Source organism: Colius striatus, chromosome 2, assembly GCF_028858725.1.
Source record: "Colius striatus isolate bColStr4 chromosome 2, bColStr4.1.hap1, whole genome shotgun sequence".
NCBI lineage: Eukaryota > Metazoa > Chordata > Aves > Coliiformes > Coliidae > Colius > Colius striatus.
Window position 1 is genome coordinate 25,567,592 of NC_084760.1, and position 19,633 is coordinate 25,587,224.

Sequence of the window (19,633 nt, forward strand, 5' to 3'; positions counted from 1 at the left end):
ATCATGCTCATAAAATATTTGTAAGACTTCAATGTTTAAGGACATTATTTCCACTAGTGCATTTTGTTATTATTCTTGTGATTTTTTCAAATTTTAGAAAGTCAGTTATCTTTCTGTTCATTCAAATGTAAACACATAGGAAAAGTTTTTTCAAGAGGTTAATTTTGCAGAGCAGAACGTAGGCAATTGTATCTTTCTGTGGTTTGTTTCCCCCAACGAAGGAAAGTAATATTATTTTACAACAATCAATAAAAAGCTTAATTATTAATTTATTCATATTCACTTTTAAAAATAATTCTAACTCACTGGTGCTCTCTTCATGAGATAGCCTGATAGTTTATCTCCTCAGAAAGCATTTTTAAAGTCTGTTGTAGTTCTCCCTTTCTTTACACTGTCAGTTGAGCTGAACTGAACACGCTTTTTTGTTGGTAGCCTCTTCTCTTGCTTAGCTGCACTATTGATGATTCCAACAGAGCTGCCAACACAACCCTGGGAACAGTGGTCGTTGCTTAATTTGTGCAGTGAGGCATAAACATTTTTTCCATCACATGACACATAAACCAGCACTGTTAAGGAGTAAGGTGGTAGCTGCAGACCTGGAAAGTTTTGCACATTTCTTATCACTTGGAATAAGCTAAGAGATTTGAGTCTACTCTTCTAAACAAGGTGTAACTAGGAATGTCCCGTGCTACATATGGCTACAGTCATTTTTTTCATACACATATACAAATTCTTCATGCTAAATAGCTGACAGGGCTCTATGTAAAATTATAGGGGGGATGGTGATGGAAGTCCACATAAGACAGGCAAACAAGACTGATAGTAACATCCACATATTTCTGGTAACAAGTATTAGGTGAAACTGCTAACGGTGATAACACAGTCAAGACAACAGAATTTATTTCTTTTTCAATATCACTACTCTGTTCCTTTCCCTATCAGCTTGATACCATTCCTCTTTCCTAGCAATGCCTCTCACTACATCTATTTAAGTCACAATGACATGTCAGAACCATAATCTTCACACATGCTGAAGCAAGTGTGTGGATCCATCCAAGCTATGAAGTTTGACATCTATACACTACCTTCCATATATTCCTCCTTTCCTGCATTTGTCAAAGTACACAATCGTCTTGCCAAATTGATCAAGGTATCTTGCTAATGAACCGACCTGCTACTCCTTCACTGTTGTAACTAGTTCCTCTTATATTTCCTTTCTGTTTTGGTCCTTTTGCTTGATTCTAATCCTCTTAAAGTGATCCTGATTAGTATCAAACTCTTGACCAACTTCAGAGCTGCTTTAGTTTTTACCAAGGAAGTGTCTCTGAGGAATGTAAACTTTTGTTCTGTGCATGCCCAGAATTGCCACAGTTGTTCTTGTTTCACATTCAATCGCAGTCCTCAACGCTGAGCTTTTCTTCCTTTTGTAAACCTCAGGGACAGAACCTACCAACATACACCTACAGGAACAGGCTCCACAAAATCCTATTAGAAATACAGCTTTCATTAAAACATGAAAGAGGCTTCCTTTTATGAGTGTGTGGGCTCAGTTCTCTTTATGGAATAAAGAAGATTCACATCACTATCTTTGGGCTTCTAGGAGAGACCTCTAGGCTCCCAGTTGAGGGCCACTCAGAGTGGCAACACCAACATTCCTAATCCCTTCTTTGTGTTAAAGCTGAGCCATTACTCTTGAAAAAATAAAGACTTGGTGAGAGGCAACAGAGCGAAAGTTTCTGTATTAAAAATTATTCGATACAATAGAGATCTCTTCAGCTGAGAGTCTAGTGCATTAGCTGTTAGGTTACTATATGAGAAGTTACATGTTGTTTTTCTCTTGTTTAAAAAAAGAAAAAAGAGAGAGGAAAATGGGCGCATGATTCATTCTCAGTTTAAGAAACTGATCATAGGTGCAAGCTCTGCAGTGTGAATCACAAGTGGTACTTCAAGCTCAGTGGTGCCTGGAAGAAAGATGACATTAAGAATTACCTTCTTTCAGTTTCTTACTGGTTTGTTTAGACATTTTTCTGCTTGCAGTGTCATCGAATGGTTGAGGTTGGAAGGGACCTTTAGAGGTCACCTGGTCCAACCTTCTTGCTTAAGCAGAGTCACCTAGTGCTGGCTGCCCAGGGCCATGTCCAAATGGATTTTGAATACCTCCAAGGATGGAGACTCCACAGACTCTCTGGGCAACCTATGACAGTGCTTGGTCACCCTCACAGTAACAAAGTCTTTCCTTAAGTGCAGTTTGTGCCCATTGCCTCTGGTCCACTGGGCAGCACTGAAAAGAGCCCAGCGCCATCCTCTTTCCACCTTCTCTTCAGATATTTATAGACATGAGATCCGTCTGAGCCTTCGCTTCTCCAGGCTGAACAACCCCAGCTCTCTCAGCCTTTCCTCATAGAGAGGTGCTTCAGTCATTTTATTATCATTTTATTATCTGAATGGCCCTGCACTGGACTCTCTCCAGTATATACATGTTCCCTTATACCAAGGAGCCCAGAAACTGGACCCAGCTCTCCAAGTATGGCCTCACCAGTGCTGAGCAGAGATGAAAATTCACAGAGCATGCTGAACACTGAAGACCTAATTCTAGCGGTGAGGGTGCAAGGGCTCCCTGTGGGTGCTGTAGAGGAGTGAGAGGCTACAGGTACCAATCATGCCAAAAAGGCAGCCACTGTGATCAAACCAGCATGTCTTTGTGCATCTCTTCTCTCATCTTAACCAAAGTCTTTCTGAAACTACTAATAGATATGTTTATTCTACTCTTTGCCAGAGTAGAATAAAAAAAAATTAATAAACTCTCTGAGTTTTTATTTTCTTTTCCCTGTTTCTCTTCATACTCCTTACAGAACTTTATGGAAAGGAAACGTATATCAATGTCTAGAAGAAAGGAAGTAGCTGGAACTGACTACAGCATATCATGAACAATACACCTATATTATATAAAGACTGTAATTTCCCTTTCCTAAGATACTTTTATGAATGGAAGTCAAACACAGTGACCTTTTCTGCTATTACATCATTCAGAAAACACATCTGCTGGGCTGTCTGCAATCATCACAAAGGGATTTTGTTATGTTGGGGTTTTTTTTAAAAAAAAAAGACAATACAATGTACCTTTCCCTTAACCACATCTAGAAGTGTTTTTCCTGGAAACATTCCTAATCATTCAGCCGGAGTCAAACACTAAATACATAATATTTCAGACTGATAACTGTGCAAAAGTCAATAGCCCTGTAAACGAGTTCTGAACACATAAGATGTCAGAAACTTTGCAGTCTGCATCACTGCTGTTCCTATATATAACTGCAGTTAATGCATTACCTGTTTGATGGCTCCCCAAACTAGTCTTATCACCTGCATAAAATTAAGGACTAATGAGGATAATTATCAGAGCTCCTATTTTTAGGATTAATATATTAGCTGACCTACATCCTATTCTTTCCTTGACATTTCTGTAACACAAATCACCATGTTAGCTCACTTTTGGGAACTGAGTAGATTTCACGATATCGGCACTTCAGTGACTTTGCTTTTAATTTATGTTCAAATACAATAAGGCTTAAGTATTTTTTAACTCATATGTGAAAATAGATATGTGAATATGTGAAAATGGATACAGAAGTGTCTCAATAAAACACGACTACGCTCCACAAAGGAAGAAATCTCACTGTGCACCTTCAACTCTCCCACTAACATGGTATGTGTTCTTCAGTTTACACGTTTTCTTAGTTTCTATTTTAAATGACTTCAAGACAAGACTTTCAGCAGCCAGAGAGCACTGCTATCAATTTGACAAAGTTATCTTGTGAGGAAGGTGAGAAGAGAGCACTTGTTTGTAAGCTGGATATTGTTAGTGAGCCATCTGAAAGCAATGGGAGAAATTATTATTTGGGTATCAACAAACCCAATGACAGAAGTCATGGATCTTTGACTACATACACAAAGGCATTGAGCTTCAGTGACTCATACTCACTACCTGCCCAGAGAGAAAGATACAAGAATCACAACTCTGATAAGAGACTGCAAGGTAGATTTTCATCCTAAAGGAATGATCACTCCTTTTCATTCAGGGAGTCTCACAACGGGATGCACAGGTGGCTGCACAACCATTTTACCTGTGTATTCCATAGTATTTGTCTTTCTCAGGCATCAAAACAAATGTTTTTTAACACTCTGATCATATTTCACCTTCACTTTAAAATCTTCTCTCAATCTCCTTCATGCTGATAGACCAAAGCTCAAGTTGAAGTGCATGGATGGAAAGTAACCCACTCTATAGAACAGAAGTTGACCCTCATGAATTGCACAAAGCTTTTCAGAGGCCCCTCCCCTCCCCTCCCCTCCCTCCTTTTCACCCCTTTGATTCCTTTGTTTGGTAAAATAGGTCAGTGCTTACAAAAACACCCCTCTGGGGCTGTCTGCTCATATGACCACAGCAGCCAACTACAAGGAATATGAATGCTAACACGGGAGCAGCTGATTTGCACAACTCACGTGAAACACAGAGAAATGAAATAACACACAGAGGCCAAACTGTAAGGAAAGGGGACACAAGATGAGTCAGAAAACCACAAATGTGGATTTCCCATCAGAGCTTCAGTGATCCTGACAGAGACTTCAACTGTATCTATGAATATTTGGCTGCACAAAACTGGTGTTTTCAGAGGAACATAACCAGGGCACACTATGATCCTGGTCAATACAACATAACCTCCAGCTAATAATGTAATTCAATCTGGTTAACAGCTCTGCCCCATCCTTAACAATCTGTACATATACAACCCGTGCATCCTTTCTTATCCATACTGTCAACAATGTCACTCTTGTTTTTGAAGGCGTCCTTTTCTAAAGGTCCCTTCCAACCCCTACCGTTCTATGATTCTATGATGATTCTATGACAGTAACTACAGTCTTAAACAGTTTAAATACACCCATTTCAGAGAAGATGGCGTTCATTTTACTCCCTGCTTCCCAGGGAGGGTGTGGAGTCTCCTCTGGAGGTTTTCAAAAGGTGCCTGGATGCGTTCCTGTGTGATCTGATCTAGGTGAATCTGCTTCTGCAGGAAGGTTGGACTAGTTGATCTCTAAAGGTCTCTTCTAACCACTACCATTCTGTGATTCTGTGATTACTATCCCCACTCAGGCACACAGAGAAACTGAAAGATCAAAAATGATGTTACGAGACTAGGATCAAGACCTCACTCCTGTATCTCCAAAACAAAGAAAAATTTGCTATTCCATGATTAAAAAAACCCTAAAAAAATTAAAGGGAACTGAAACCTAACGTCTGGCTTCAGATCAGAGACAACAGCTCATCAGGAAACTCACTCAGTTGAAGATGATAACTGGTGAAAGGAAATCTCTTTCTTAACACTTTTTTCAGATTCTTTGTTACTTGAAAAGAAAGCTAAAAAAAAAAATGTATCCTGTACCCTTCCCAAACTGTGTCTTTATATGAGCTAACATTGAACATATAATTTGTTCCAAGATTCAAGGTACCAAGCTTGGCTCCTCAGAGTCTGGTAGAATTTAGTAGCCAAGATATAGTGGCCACAGAAATGCAACTGCACTGTTTACAGCACCCACCTCAGAGAAATATGACAATCATTACTCTGCAGCTCTGGTACACCAGATATCTGTTGGCTCTGCACTTTGCAAGGTCAGGTAGGTGTTTCTGTGTTAACAGCTCATTTCAAAACTCAGGTTTCAAACTTTGAGTAAACCCTCACTGATTTACAACTGAATTAACTATATCTGCAGTACTGTGGAAAGTTAGTGAGATGTACTGGAAACACACAGATAAGTACCTGAATCAGCTCTGGAGAAGCCAGTTCTGCTTCTGAAGTATTACCTGTAATCTTCCCTTACTTGAATTTGTTTTAGTCAATTACTTAGATAGAAACCATCCACACTAACAAAAAAGTAATCCTACTGTGAAATACATGAGCTATGCATAGAGGAAAGGCTTCTCATATCTGTATGATAAAAATAGAGCTATTATTTCCAATAAGATATGTAAGAATCTCTACTAATAGTGAATTTTTGTCTTTCATAAACACTAATACTGGGTAGTTGAGTGGAATTAGCGTTGTACTGTGTAAGATACAGTATACTACCTGTTATCACATAAACTTCTGGACTCCTGTAACACTGAAGACATTAGGGTTTAAGCTAACGGGCATAAATCAGTTTTCATAGGTGTCATACAGAAAAAGTGGGAACACTATCAAATTTCTCCTATAATTCAAAAAGAGAAGTCTTTTCAGAAGTACCAAAAATCTTAGTAATCTTAGTTCAGCAGTTTTACACAGAACTTTCGGAAAATATAGTAGTGGAAAACTACTTCTGCCAAAATATACTGACAGGCAAGTTCCTCAGGATGTTATCAAATCATATCAGTACATTACCTTCTGCTTTTGTGTAGATTGAAATGTTTCCATTCACCAAGCCAGCAAACAAGTATTGAGACATATATGTCAAACTCATAACAGTTGATTTTTCAGGAGTGAAGAAGTGTTGAAGTCGAATTTTCTTTGAGCCTTGGCAACTTTTGTAAATAGAAATGCTATACAAAGAAACAAGAAAGAAATAAACCTGTGAAATTGTGTTGTTTAGTTCTTATTAGAATATGCACAAAAGAGGGCTAGAATGAAATGGTCAGGGGAAAAAAATATTTTCTCCTTCCATACTTCAGAAGATGAGTATGGAAAGAAGTATCTCAACTCTCCAAAATATCTTTGGAAACAATTTGCAATTATTTAGCACTGACATAAGATAACATTTCACAGAATCACAGAATCTTAAGGCTTAGAAGGAACCTCAAAAGATCATCTAGTCCAACCCCCTTGCCAGAGCAGGGCCACTTAGAGTAGGTCACACAGGAACTCGTCCAACATATTATTTTGTCTGGAGAAACATTTATTCAAGAGACAACATAAAAATTCTGCTCAAAATCCTTAGTATGAGCGTATCCAAAGTTTTTTGTTAGTTAAAAAAGTGGATTAAATGTTACCCACAGAACTAGGTGAAAGAGAAACAAAACTCACTACCAGAGCTCAATTACACTTAAAATTCTCACAATTCCTACAGATTATTACCATGGGCAAGTCAAGAATACTGAATAGTTGCCTGTGGAATTAATTGCACTTCACAAGTAGAGATAATTAGTGTCATTAAATGTTGGAAATTTTGGAAACAGATTTTTCCTTAGAGAAGTTCCTTTTCCTTCATTTATATTGATTAGAAACACCTTCAAAATTCACACTTAGTTACATACTTATGCCCTCACTAGCTACAACAAGATCTTTTTGCTTATGACCTGTGTTTAGAAAATGTAGCTTTGTTCTTCAATATAAATCAAGTGATGACTCAGTAAGGTCACCAGTTCAAATAGAGCAAAATATTTCAGGTCCATAGTAAACAGCAATATCATTTTTTCGCTTGACAAATCCTGCACAATATCACAGTGCGGAAGGCTAATGGGTTCCTCATTAACACTTTGTCATTCTGAGAATTCTCCAACACCTAAAGATTATGTTGTAACACTCCAAAAGTAATATTCATATTTTTCAGACATGATGTGTGTATGATGAATTCATCCTCTTTCATCAAAGATACACATTGTTTTAAGTTCAAATACCACATAGTGTATTTTAGAATCATGTAGAGTGTATTTTTCCCTTGATTTGGGTGCAAAGGATAATTCATCACTGGGATATCACATGGATACTCTTTCTAAAATAAAACATTTTCTTGAAAGTATCTCACACAGTTTTGCTACAGAACAGTAAACTAAAATCATAAATCATACACAGTAAACTAAAAATGAGAATCACCTTCCTTCCTCCATGCCAAGGCAAATAGTAGGCACATTAGAAGCTTTTGCAAGAACATTTTCAGAGTCGGGAGCCTTATTTTGTTCTTTCAGTTTCTCCTCCTCTGGTATGTAGACCATGCAGAGAATCCGTGACTCCACATTGAAGCACTCAATAACCTTGGGGCTGGAGCTTTGAAATGAGACTATTGCAATCTGGCCCATCTGATTAGTACAACTGCCAATCTGAATTGGAAAGATGAAAGAAAGAAAAAGACCAAGACTGATACCTGTCTCTAGGATCATCGGCATTAACAAGGAGGAATGACTAGAATGTTGAAGGATCCATTTCAAGTTATATGAGTTTGCATGCATTAAGACAAAACCAAGAAAATAATTCAGCACAAATACAAGAGATTTCAAAACATTATAGACACAAAATTCCCTTTTATACTCACAAAATTAGTTCACTCTTTTATGAAAGGAGGACTATCATGGCCTATTCTGATGTCTGACTCTTATGTATATACATAATGCAATGCAATTACAGTAAGTGCATGTGTAATATATTATTTTAATAACCCATGCTCTATGGTATCTCAGATTTTCTTAAACAAGATAATATAGTTCAGGCCTGTCCTTTGCATATGTAACAGGTCTACAAATAAATTCTCTGTCCCCACAGAAAGAGGGATTATTAATATAATCTCTTTTGTAAACTTGTTGATACAGGATCCTAAACTTCTTCCTGAGACAGAACTAAGTATCACAATACGTCCACAAATCTGTACTCTGGGGAGAGGTAAAAAACACAAAATAACAAAAGAAATCTCCCCAAGCAGCAGTAGGATATACTCTTTACATTTGTAGGAAATGAAAAAAAAAAAAACCACAGCAAAGAGAAAGAAAGTTTTGTGGTAGTAGAAAGATTTTATTGGCATATATTTGTGATGACTGTTTAGAAATAACAAAGACAAAAAGAAATTTTACAGGTCACCTTGAAAAAGACCATTGAAAAAAAGCTATTTCTATCTTCTAGCTTTAATTCAAAAGTGTTCCTTTAAAATGTCAGTATTGTAGTAACAAGAAAAACTACTCAAATCATTAGCTTTTTTTTAAAAAAAAGGTCTTGTCTGTCTCACTTGGTCTGCTGGAATATCTGCTTCTTTGGGGTTATAACAATACGTCAGAGTGCTTTTTTCCTAGGTACAGACTTAAACAGATTATTCATGATTAAAACATTTTTAAAATATGGAAACAGACATTGGGGCAGTGTGAGCTCATATGGGTTTTAGCAGCCCTTGTTGTAAATTAGCACATAACTCACTTTTGAATGTGCTCAGCACTTTAGATTTGTTCTGTACCACACTAAGAAACCACACGTGCATAAGTGAGACCCTACAGATCTCTCTAGGTCACATGGACAAAATTTCTAGCTATCCTTTCTAGAAGTCAATCTCAAAACAAAGAAAGAGTTAAAGAACAACCCAAAATTTATTTCAGATCCACACATTGCTGCAAGTCACAAAAAACAATGCAGAGAAACAGGAGATAACCTCTTTTTTAGCTTTTAAAGATCATGCTTACCCAAAGAAAACCATGTTCCATGGCACTGGAATCTGATTCCGTTTCACCAGAGAGGTATGGTTCAGGATTATAAGCAGCACATTCAATCTTCAAACAAAAGAAAGCAGTTACCACATTAAAAAGATAGGCTTGTTTCTACCTCTGTTATTATGTAATTAACTCAAGTATTTAAGGACATCAAAGAATCACAGAAGGTAAGAAGTCAGCTTAGTCCATCCAGCTTCCTATGGGCAGGGTCAGCTGCACATGTGTTGTTCCTGAGACATTCCTTATCTACTCTTACAGACATTAAAAACTACAAATTCTTTAGCTCATCTGCCCAAATGCTTCATGGCTTTTATGAAGTTTTTCCAAATACTCAACCTAACATCATCCTTGCTGTAATCCCTTTTACATGTAAGGCTGATACATGATAAATATCCAACATGACCCTCCCCGAGTCTCCTCTCCATTTGGCTAAATTAACATCATCACTTCATTTTTTTTAAATAATTGATTTTTTTCAAGTCTTGTTTTTAAAATTCTTGATTACTATCACTTTTTCAGCTAGCATCTCTCCAGCAGATCTTTCAGCTTCATATATTTAAGACTGCACAACTTTCTCACCTGAACAAGCTACTCCAGCAGAACTGTTCACAGCACTACATCATGATTACCTCTTTTGAAGACTGTGTGTACACATCTCATTGATTGTTTGATATTTTAACAATGTTATGTTTTAACCTATTCCTAGCTTTCTGGTTCAGCAAAAAAATTACTTTTAAAGACCTACTCAACCACCTCCTCAATTTTTACTTATGAAGCTCTTCATTTCTATGTGAACATACCATGTATCTGCCTTATTGACTATTTTAAATTTCTCCAGGTGCTTTCTTCATTTTAAATGCTCATGTTACCATCCATAATTCTCCTACTCCCTCTTAACTTCATGCTATCTTGTTACTGTCAGTAAATTAATAACCATAGTCACGATTTTATCATGCAGGCTGTTTAAGAAAAGCCTGGAAGCTACTCAAGATCTATACTTCAGCCCATCCCAACTTTGAAAATACTTCAAGCACCAAGGCTCTGAAAATAGGTATTTTTATGAGGAGTCATGGATTTTTGTTTTCCCTATTATCCATGTCAGATATCCCTAAAGCTTATGTAAACACTTTAAAATACATACAAGCAATTCATAACCGTGTAGAGAATAAAAAGGTTCCTGATGAGGTGTGATACTATATTTTTAGACACAATGAATGTAATAATAATTCACACTTATGTTCTTGTCTCAGACATCAAAGTCATTGAGGTTATATTGCACTACTAGAGACAATTTGATGAGTTTTAACATGGACAACTTCACCATAACTTAGCAACATTACCTTTCAACAGTGAATAATTGCGGGGGGAGGCAGGGGAAGGAATTGAGCAGTTTTAATTTCAGAGTTCTAAATTCCCAGTTTACTTAATTTTCAAAAGTGTAAAGAATTTCACAAACTTCCTTGAGTCAGCATGTATCACCAAGTGATTAGCAGTAGTAAAAATGTTATGCATTCACCAAAGCAATTCACTATAAGATTAAGAGATACAAACTGATAAATGAGAAAAAGTTTAAAAAGAGCTATCCATGCCAGTTTTTGCATATTTCATTTAACACATGCTGAAGCTCATAGCGATGATATACAGCAGGTGTTACAGCTTAATACATCACTAATGAAAAGCCTACATGTTGGATATTTATCAAACTGCTTGTTACACCTCTGTGTTACTTTGCATCTCAGTCAAAACTGATGATGCTTTCCCATAAGCATCATTTCCCAGTTAAAACCCTGGTAGTTGAGCCCTTAATCTTAACAGAAATCCTTTGCCTGGGGTATAAACTTGCTCTAATGGAAGAAGCTGTTACAGGCTGTTACAGGCTTCCTACACCAGCATGCAGCCAGAGCAGAATGCAGAGAGGTAACAATTTCACTCCATGCTGTAGCCTGACATCCAGACTGCTGATGAGGCTGCAGAAAACCATCAGTAATACTCAGATCATCTTTTCCAGTAATACCGAGAACTTAAGAGCATCAGGCCTGACAGCTGGGATCATACCCATGTTATCATTAGGAGCTGCAAAATTAGCAAAGTTGATCAAGAGTTCAGGCAAATACTGCTGCACATTGTTCTCTTCTGAGGTGATCAAGGCGAAGACCATCACCCACTATGGGCAACAGACCTTCCTTCAAAACAAGCAGATCCTGTTGTGACTTGGATTATAGGAGTGGAGTGGCCTTCAAGGCTCCTGGCACAGATCTACAGGACTTAGAAAAGCACAAGGTCTAGGGAAACACAAATATTTTAAGTTTCTGCATAAAAAAATAAATAGCTTTGTTATTTCACCAGTGGTGACTTTAGAAAGTATTCAACTCAGAAAAAGCCAGTGTTTAATAGATTGGATAAGAACGCCTACGGTTGTATGGGAGACCTGAGACTTTCAGTAGACCTTGGCTGCTGTAAGCCACAGCTCTGCTCTGAATACCAGCATCATAGGAATGGTGTGATTTAACATCATTAGACATTTCAAATGCATTTCCAGCTAGCAATTATTTTCCCCCAATGTCCAGGCCTATATATTTACACTTGGAAGTGAAGCTGCCATCTGAACTTCCCTCCTGTGTGGGCTGTCCTAACAATGAGAGTTTGCAGACTTCCTGCTTTAAGTAGTACCCATGTGATGATGTTAACACTGGGATTCTGGCCATACATATAAAATTTTACTTCCATTAGTGTTTTTACACAAGGCCATCTGACTGACGGTCAATAAAGAATCCTGCTGATGCATAGGAAAAAAACAAAATTGGTATCCAGTACTTTTCCATTTCACCTGTTGGTCTGGACACACTGTAATTACTTCCACCAAAGCTGATACATTACTTCAGGAAATTAATCATTAAGACCATCTCTGCGTCATTGTTCAGACTAGAACTTCATTTTATATAAAATCCCATTAAATTGAATTTTTAAAATAGTTTTAAACTATTGCTCTCTGTCCACTAATGAAAATGAGAAGAATTCAACAGTTACAGCAGTACAGGACAGTTATCACGGAGGTCAAATTCCTGCACTTTGCAAGCTGCAGGTTACTTTGGAGTTGCAAAAAAAACCCTGGAAATCTCAACATCGATTAAAAATTCCCAGCAGTTCTGCTTTCATTGAGTGATGAGCTCACATCTGAAAGTGAATGTCATCCTATATAAAAGTAAACACTATATTCCTTAGTGCCTCAAAGAATGCAGTATTTTGCATTTCTGCGACTCTCTTGGACCTTCCATTGCTACTAATCTTACACCAAGGTAGTAACTCAGGAGAACTAATAGATGTTATCCAATATGTGTATTTACAATATGGTATTCTTTAGCAGTTATATCTTGCAAGAAAAGCAATTGTAATATCATATAAGAAAAGCAATAGTAATATCATATAAGAATTCCATTCACCTTAAACTCCTGTTGCTTGGCCATCATCACTGGCATGTGTCTAACAAGGAGAGGATGCTTATCCTTTTTTATTTGATTCCCATCATCTTCTACACAGAACCAACCTAACAGGTTGTCCTCCGCTATAACAGAAAAAACAAACAACAAACATCTCACAATACTTTCACTGAACATTTCATTCACACTTCCCTACAGGAATAGAAAATAATTCTGTAAGGAATAGTTAACACTGCTCAAGCTGTTCTTATGCCATATATGAATAAATGATAATGGAAAACTATAAGCAAAAATACAATTTAGTAGATTATTTACAAATCGAAGATGTAAAAAAAAAAGAACATATCACACTAGCAAAATGTTAAGGGTGTTGTCTTAATGATCTTGTCAAATAACATTTCTCTGTCTAAGTGATATGACTACCAATTGCTGTTTATCAGAATTATAAGGATCCTCCTTCTGGAATGATAGAGACATCCTTTCTCCTCTTGTTTTTTTGTTATTTTGTCTGCCTTCAGTGAGATACCATAAAAGCATTGTATTTTGAGGATGTGCTGGTGAAACTTGCTTTCTGGCAAGTGCATGACCCTCAATGTTTCTCAAATTAAGTGTTCAAAATACTACATATTTTTGGAAACCTATACCCTCTCTGTAAACATGGGAGACTAAAATCATCACAGGACAGAACATTTTTATTGTTTCCATTTAGAACAATCCCCTCAGTGAAGGCTACAGAGTTATGTTAACTAAAAAAAAAAGCCAAACTTCCTCCAAATAAACTCAAATTTTATAGAATAACACAGAATTGTTACATACCTAACTAAGGAAATATTGCACTATATTAAAACTACAGCCATAGGTTTATTGCATGCTCAGAAAGAATGCAAATGAATCCAACAGCTTTACTCATATTCCCTAACAAAAATCATTCTAAGCTGAAAGTGAGAAATTTGAACCCGAAGCTGAAAGTTCAAAGAGTTAATAAGATCTGAAGAAATAGGTTTATAATGGAATAAATTCCTTACCTATCTGTCCTGTAGCATTTCTCATTCTTGGTGATTTAGATATAACAAGTAGCAATGATTAGCACAGACTTCTTTAAAACACTGAAGAAATTATACTCCTTCATAATGAAACCTGCACCTTATTTGCTTTGTAGTGATACACAACCACTACAATTAATTTACTGTGTTGTAATTCTAACACCTGCAGAAAGATTCTCACACAAAAAAATTCCACTGTACATCAAGAGTTATCTTAACTTGACAGAAATATAAGGAAATAAGAATTACCGAGTGCCAGTTTAGCCATTTGTAAATTGTTGATCCAGGACTGTTTGATGGCAGGGGTAAATGTATTGAAAACAGCTGTAAAGAAAGTGGGCCGCCCAGACCTAAAAGACAAAAAAAGAAGCCACTCTAAATGCCTCGAGCATGAGGAATGAGAGACAGTGAAGGCTAGAAATGCTGGGCAAGATGAAATTTCATTTTCTAATACTCAAAGTCACAGCTCTAATACAAGCATGCAGGCTATGATACACTATATGCCCATCTTCCTACACTTCATGTGAAATGTTATGAGTAAAGCATCCTCTTGGATGGAGGAATATAAAAGTGGCTGTTCCCTATTAGCTGTCACTGCTACGGCTCCTGCTCTTCTTGCATTAGGAACACAGGGTTGAGGAACGGGATTAAAACTACAAGGTGACATGTCCCAGCTGCCGAGACATGCAAGTTCCCAGCAGTGTGGCATGAGAGCAGAAGTCAGAGGCTAACTGCAGAGACAGAAGGTGGGGAAGAGCTATACAGGTTCCCAAATCCTCCCTGGTACATCCATGCCTAATATATAAGCCCATTTAGAAAGTTTTGTAATCAAGATTACTACTGACTTGTCCTGTTTTCCTGGGAGTTGCAGCTGAATTCTACAGCGATCTGCCGCTCTGATTTCATCTTCTTTTTTCAAAATCAGTTTTTGTAAACCTGAGGTCCAGTCATGGGCTACAGATTGGTTTAAGTTCTGAAAAATTAAAAAAGCTAAGATTCAACGCCAGCCTACTGGCTGATTTCCAACAGGCTAACTACGGTGATCTCTGCATACAACAAACAATTCCTGGCACCTCGGCCTTGTTTAGTTCACATTTTAATCATGGATAATTTAGCCATATTTGTAAACACTTAAAAAAATTATCTGTAAAAATCTTGCTAACATATTTTATCTGGTGATTTAATCTCACATTGCTCAGAGTTTAATGATACACAAAAGAGATTGCCAAACATTTATCAGATTAAAGAAAATGCAAATTTGCATCAGATGTATGCACGACCCCTTTAATTCATTTCAATGAGTAGTTATACAGAACCCACAAATTCTGTTTCTAAATAAAATGTCATGATATCATATTGCCAGTATGTTTTTGTTCAGATCTTTGAGCCAAAATGTTTACAGAGCCATCATGAAAGCTGTCTGTGTGGTGGGTGTCTGTTCAAGTAGGATGCTGAAACAATAACCCTCTGCAAGCCTACTGTTCAGTCACAGAGGGTAAAAGCACACCAGAGTGACACTTAAAGCATCAATAGTGACAAGTACTATCACACAAAGGTAAACTACATTTCCATAGTTTTATGAAAATTGAAGTATTTTTCAAAAATAGAGAAGCTGACTTCATTCCTCAACTAAACTGTTCTAATTATCTTACACGTCTCTACCTGGAAACATTGACTGATTATGAAGTTTACAAAATGTAGCTGGCTCTGACTAACAGTACAAAAAGGTTTTGTAAATGTCAATGAACGAATGTGTTATGGTATCTGTGCTATACGTATTTCCAATAATGCAGTTGAAATTCACACTCAAGCACTTCATGAAATTTTATCCATAAGCTTCCTTCAAAGTTATGTTTTATTTAGTGCCTTTGATTCTGAAGGCAAGATATCCCAAGAGAAGCTCACCTTTCGTATACACTTTCACACACACATTTACAGCCTATGATGGCAGGTAGGAGATAAAAATTCTGCCCAAGTGAATAGAAAGTATAAACAAACAAAAAAGCAACTTTAAAAAAATCTTAAGATTGTGGAGAACTTGTTCTAAAATTCAGTATTTTAAGTAGTGTATCTGTTTGACAGAATATGAGTCAAATAATGGATACAAATGAAGCCAGAGCAAACTACTCTCAAAATATAAACTAGGGATCCTTTCATATTTTTGTGAATTGCACTCAGTTTTAAGTACAGCTTCCCAGAAAGCAAGGATTATGAACTCAAATGGGCATCAAGAGCTTCTTCCTCCAAACAACTGTCATCCTACTACCTTGTCTAACTGCAAGAATCCAGTTTCTTAAGATGAAAATGTAATTCTGTTTCCGTATAATCTTATCAGCTGCTGAGCAAATGCAGACACTTGTAATATCCACACATGCTTAAAAAAAATGAAGAAAAACAAGATTAAAAAGACAGTTGTAATCTACTTAAAACATGAACCAGTTAACAGCAAATTAATTACTAGAGGTAAAAATTATTACAGTCTTTACAAAGAACTAAAGAACGTCTTGCACAGGTCTCAAGGAGAGACAAACATGCAACTTTATAACAGGAATATATTTGAAAAATAAATCCAGCTTTGTTTATTACCTGATAGTTTCCTTTAAGGCCGCCTATTAATTGACTAATTTGACCAACTACATTCAAGTCATGTAAAAGGTTCTGTAGATCATGGTACAGTTGCCCTGGTCCCATATAGAGCTTGTCTAAAATGAATAAAAATGTAGGGTTATATACAGTAAAAAGATGCAATTCTCAGCTGAAGCAGGAAAGCACGACAAAGATAATATTATTAATATATATTGCTTTTTCTTAACATTGTGGATTATCAAAATTAATGCCGCTTTCTAGATTGTAAAAACAACTAATGCACCCATGTGCAGCTAAGGTCTTCATTACTTCTGAAAATCAGAGTGGTTTATTTACATGTATGGATATTTCACTTTGCTGCCTCAGGTGCTTTCAGTGTCCCTGCAGACAGACAAATGTGAAATGCATCCCTCAAAATTACAAGTAGCAGTATATTATCACATATTAGCTTTGCATATACAAGAGGTACCATAGGCTTTTCTTTTTAGCTCACAGTATCATTGGCTTTTATAATCACAATTCAGATTCAAGTTTGTTCATTTAGTATGACGGAGAGCATTATGTGTAGTTTTAACAAGCATGTACCAGAACTGTGGCAAATATCACAGCTTCATGGCCCCATTCAATGGGGAATGACCACACTTACTACTCTTTGCCCAGACAGAGAACAGATGCAACTTTCATGCGCCCTTCTTTGCCTATTCTGAATGTTAATTAAAAGAAAAATCCATCCCTTCTTATCCTTAAAAACAAATCAGTCCCTAAGAAAAGATAACTGCAGTTGGTTCTTTTTATTGTGTATAATAAATGTAAAGTAGAACTAAGAGGAAGAGTTCTGAGATTATGGTCAGTACAGTATGTTTGCAGATTAGTTCTTAAAAAATTAAACATTTTTCTGGAACTGCAGACTACATACTTTAATTAAGATGCATTTTCACGTTCTTCAAACTCTTCATATATCTCTTTTGCTAGTTTATACCTTTTTTCTTACTAACATCTGCAATAATAGTAATTTGTTAAGCACCAGAATTGTTAGTTCCTAGACACAACCAGTTGTTGATTTCTTTGGGGCTACTTGTAGGAAAGGGGTGGGTCAGTGTTAATAGAAGTCTGGTGAAATCTAGCCAAAAGCCATGGTAATGTGTTTGTCGCTATAAAGGACACAAATGAAATCATTCCTGCCCCAAATTTCTGTAACAAAAAGATAACTTCTTCAAAACAAAATTTAGACTGATTAGAAGAAATTGGCAGTTAAGTTGAGCTTTTGTCAGAAATCCTTTCACTTACTTGTTCTTTATAAACTCCACTAAAAAAACAGACCAAACTGCTGCACTGAGAAACCTACTGCAAATGTTTCTGTGAGTTATCCTTGGGGGTTTGAACCAAGACAAAATTTATGGCTACCAGGATGTGAAAAGACCAAACTTTGTGAGGATTCCTTTGCATAGGATGGATATTTTCACTCAAATTAATTACATGTTATTTCTAAGTTTTAAAAGCCAGGACCACTCTTTGCAGCTTCATAAAGACAGAGGTACCGGACATTTCATTTTGTTATTGAAAGCAGGCTGGAGAACAGACACTAACCTGCAACATATAATGGCAAGCACTTAGGCAACTCTTAGACGCTGTAGAGCTTTATGCCATACTCTTCAACTGAGGCCATTGAGAAAGCTTTAACCTCTTACACAGATGTAAGTATACATATCCACTGTGCCTCAAAAGAGCTGTTCTCTATAGTCTTCTTTCTGGAGCTCCTTGTTCCAGCCTTGGGAATAAGGCATAAACCTCTAATTTCACTCAGTAATTGTCATCTGAGTCCATTTTGTCTGCACCATGAATATTTTATAAGCTTTTATTAAATCAAGATAAATAGGATGCAAAAGGAGTGTCAAAGCAAATAAACTAACCCGGCATCTGAAATTCTGTCACACAGAAAAAACAAACAGAAGTCACTTTAGACTCATTAAAGGCCCCTCAGCACAGGAAAGGAAGCCAAAAAGCAAATCAATAAATAATTAGAGACCCTGCTTCCATCCTCTGATGTTCTAGAGAAAACAAATGGATAAATTAAGTAGAAACTGTAATAACCAAGGGCTAGCTTTATAGCCACAGCTATGTCCTTTCATGGAAGTTTTTAATGAGCACAAACTGGAGGACAGAAAAATAACTGAGTTTCAGAGATCAGCAATGATGGACCCATCAGAAGAGTTTTCTGAGAACTGACAACTTGGTTTGTGTCTGGATAACAAGCTACAAGTCACAGCAACTTCATCTCTGAACTGGATCCTGTAAGGGTTACTTACAATGTCTTTTAAAATAAGGTTAGCTTTTTGTAGGTTAACAAAATGTTGACTACCAGTTAACCTGGCTGAAAACTGTCTGAGGGAGGCTTTTCCTGGGTGAAGGAGGTGAGGAGGCACACTAGTCTGCTCCTCAGATGCATTTCTCAGTTCACAGCAAAAGAATGGCTGCTCCAGCCCACACATGTTCCCTGACCATTTGATTGCTTACTATTTTGGGATGGGTGTTCACTCTTTTTTCCACTGAAAAACTCTTGGCATCACTCCAAAGCAGATACATGGCTGGTTTCTTTTTGTACTTTGAAATGTTTCACAAATGATAAAAGTATTTCCTTCCCATTTCTAAGCCACTATTGCTGATTAGCAATCTCCAAAACAATTTGTTTTTCCAATGTGAATAAAAACCTTCATCAGTTTAGGGAAGGTTCTCCCCAGCTTTACACATTCTGTGTGTAGGAGAGGACAGTGTGCCCAGGCAGACGGCAGCATGCTGTAACCAGCCACCACCTGTGTGGCTTTGGAGATAATGTTTTCTGCATTTTGCCTACAGATCAAAGGTGAAATCTTGGCCACATCTAAGTTAGCAGGAATTTTTTTCATCAGATCCTTTGTTGCTAAGATTTTACCAGAGGAATTTGTGCCTCCCTGCCACGGGAGAGTATACTGCCAACAACCAGTAATTCATGCAAAGTACCTAATTCCTCACCCAGCACTATTATGAGGTATATCCCAGGTTAAAAAAGAAAACAAAACTGCTACTTGTTTAGAAGGAGCAAAGGAAGTTAAAGCTTAAACCGATTTTTGCTGCTACGTAAAATTGAGGTGGGAAGA

General features: G+C 37.0%; 1 protein-coding gene across 9 annotated transcripts in view; it reads right to left on the bottom strand.

The window, feature by feature from the left end:
• The window catches only part of ARHGEF10 (Rho guanine nucleotide exchange factor 10), a 116,368-nt gene that overhangs the window by 23,348 nt on the left and 73,387 nt on the right, over nucleotides 1-19,633 (bottom strand). For all 9 annotated transcript variants that reach the window (XM_061989731.1, XM_061989729.1, XM_061989735.1 and 6 more), the window contains 7 exons: nucleotides 16,500-16,615; nucleotides 14,759-14,886; nucleotides 14,163-14,263; nucleotides 12,874-12,995; nucleotides 9,407-9,493; nucleotides 7,842-8,065; nucleotides 6,414-6,571 (listed from right to left, as the gene is read on the bottom strand). In XM_061989731.1, the coding sequence (XP_061845715.1) occupies nucleotides 6,414-6,571; nucleotides 7,842-8,065; nucleotides 9,407-9,493; nucleotides 12,874-12,995; nucleotides 14,163-14,263; nucleotides 14,759-14,886; nucleotides 16,500-16,615 (936 nt within the window). The remainder of the gene's footprint in view (nucleotides 1-6,413; nucleotides 6,572-7,841; nucleotides 8,066-9,406; nucleotides 9,494-12,873; nucleotides 12,996-14,162; nucleotides 14,264-14,758; nucleotides 14,887-16,499; nucleotides 16,616-19,633) is intronic.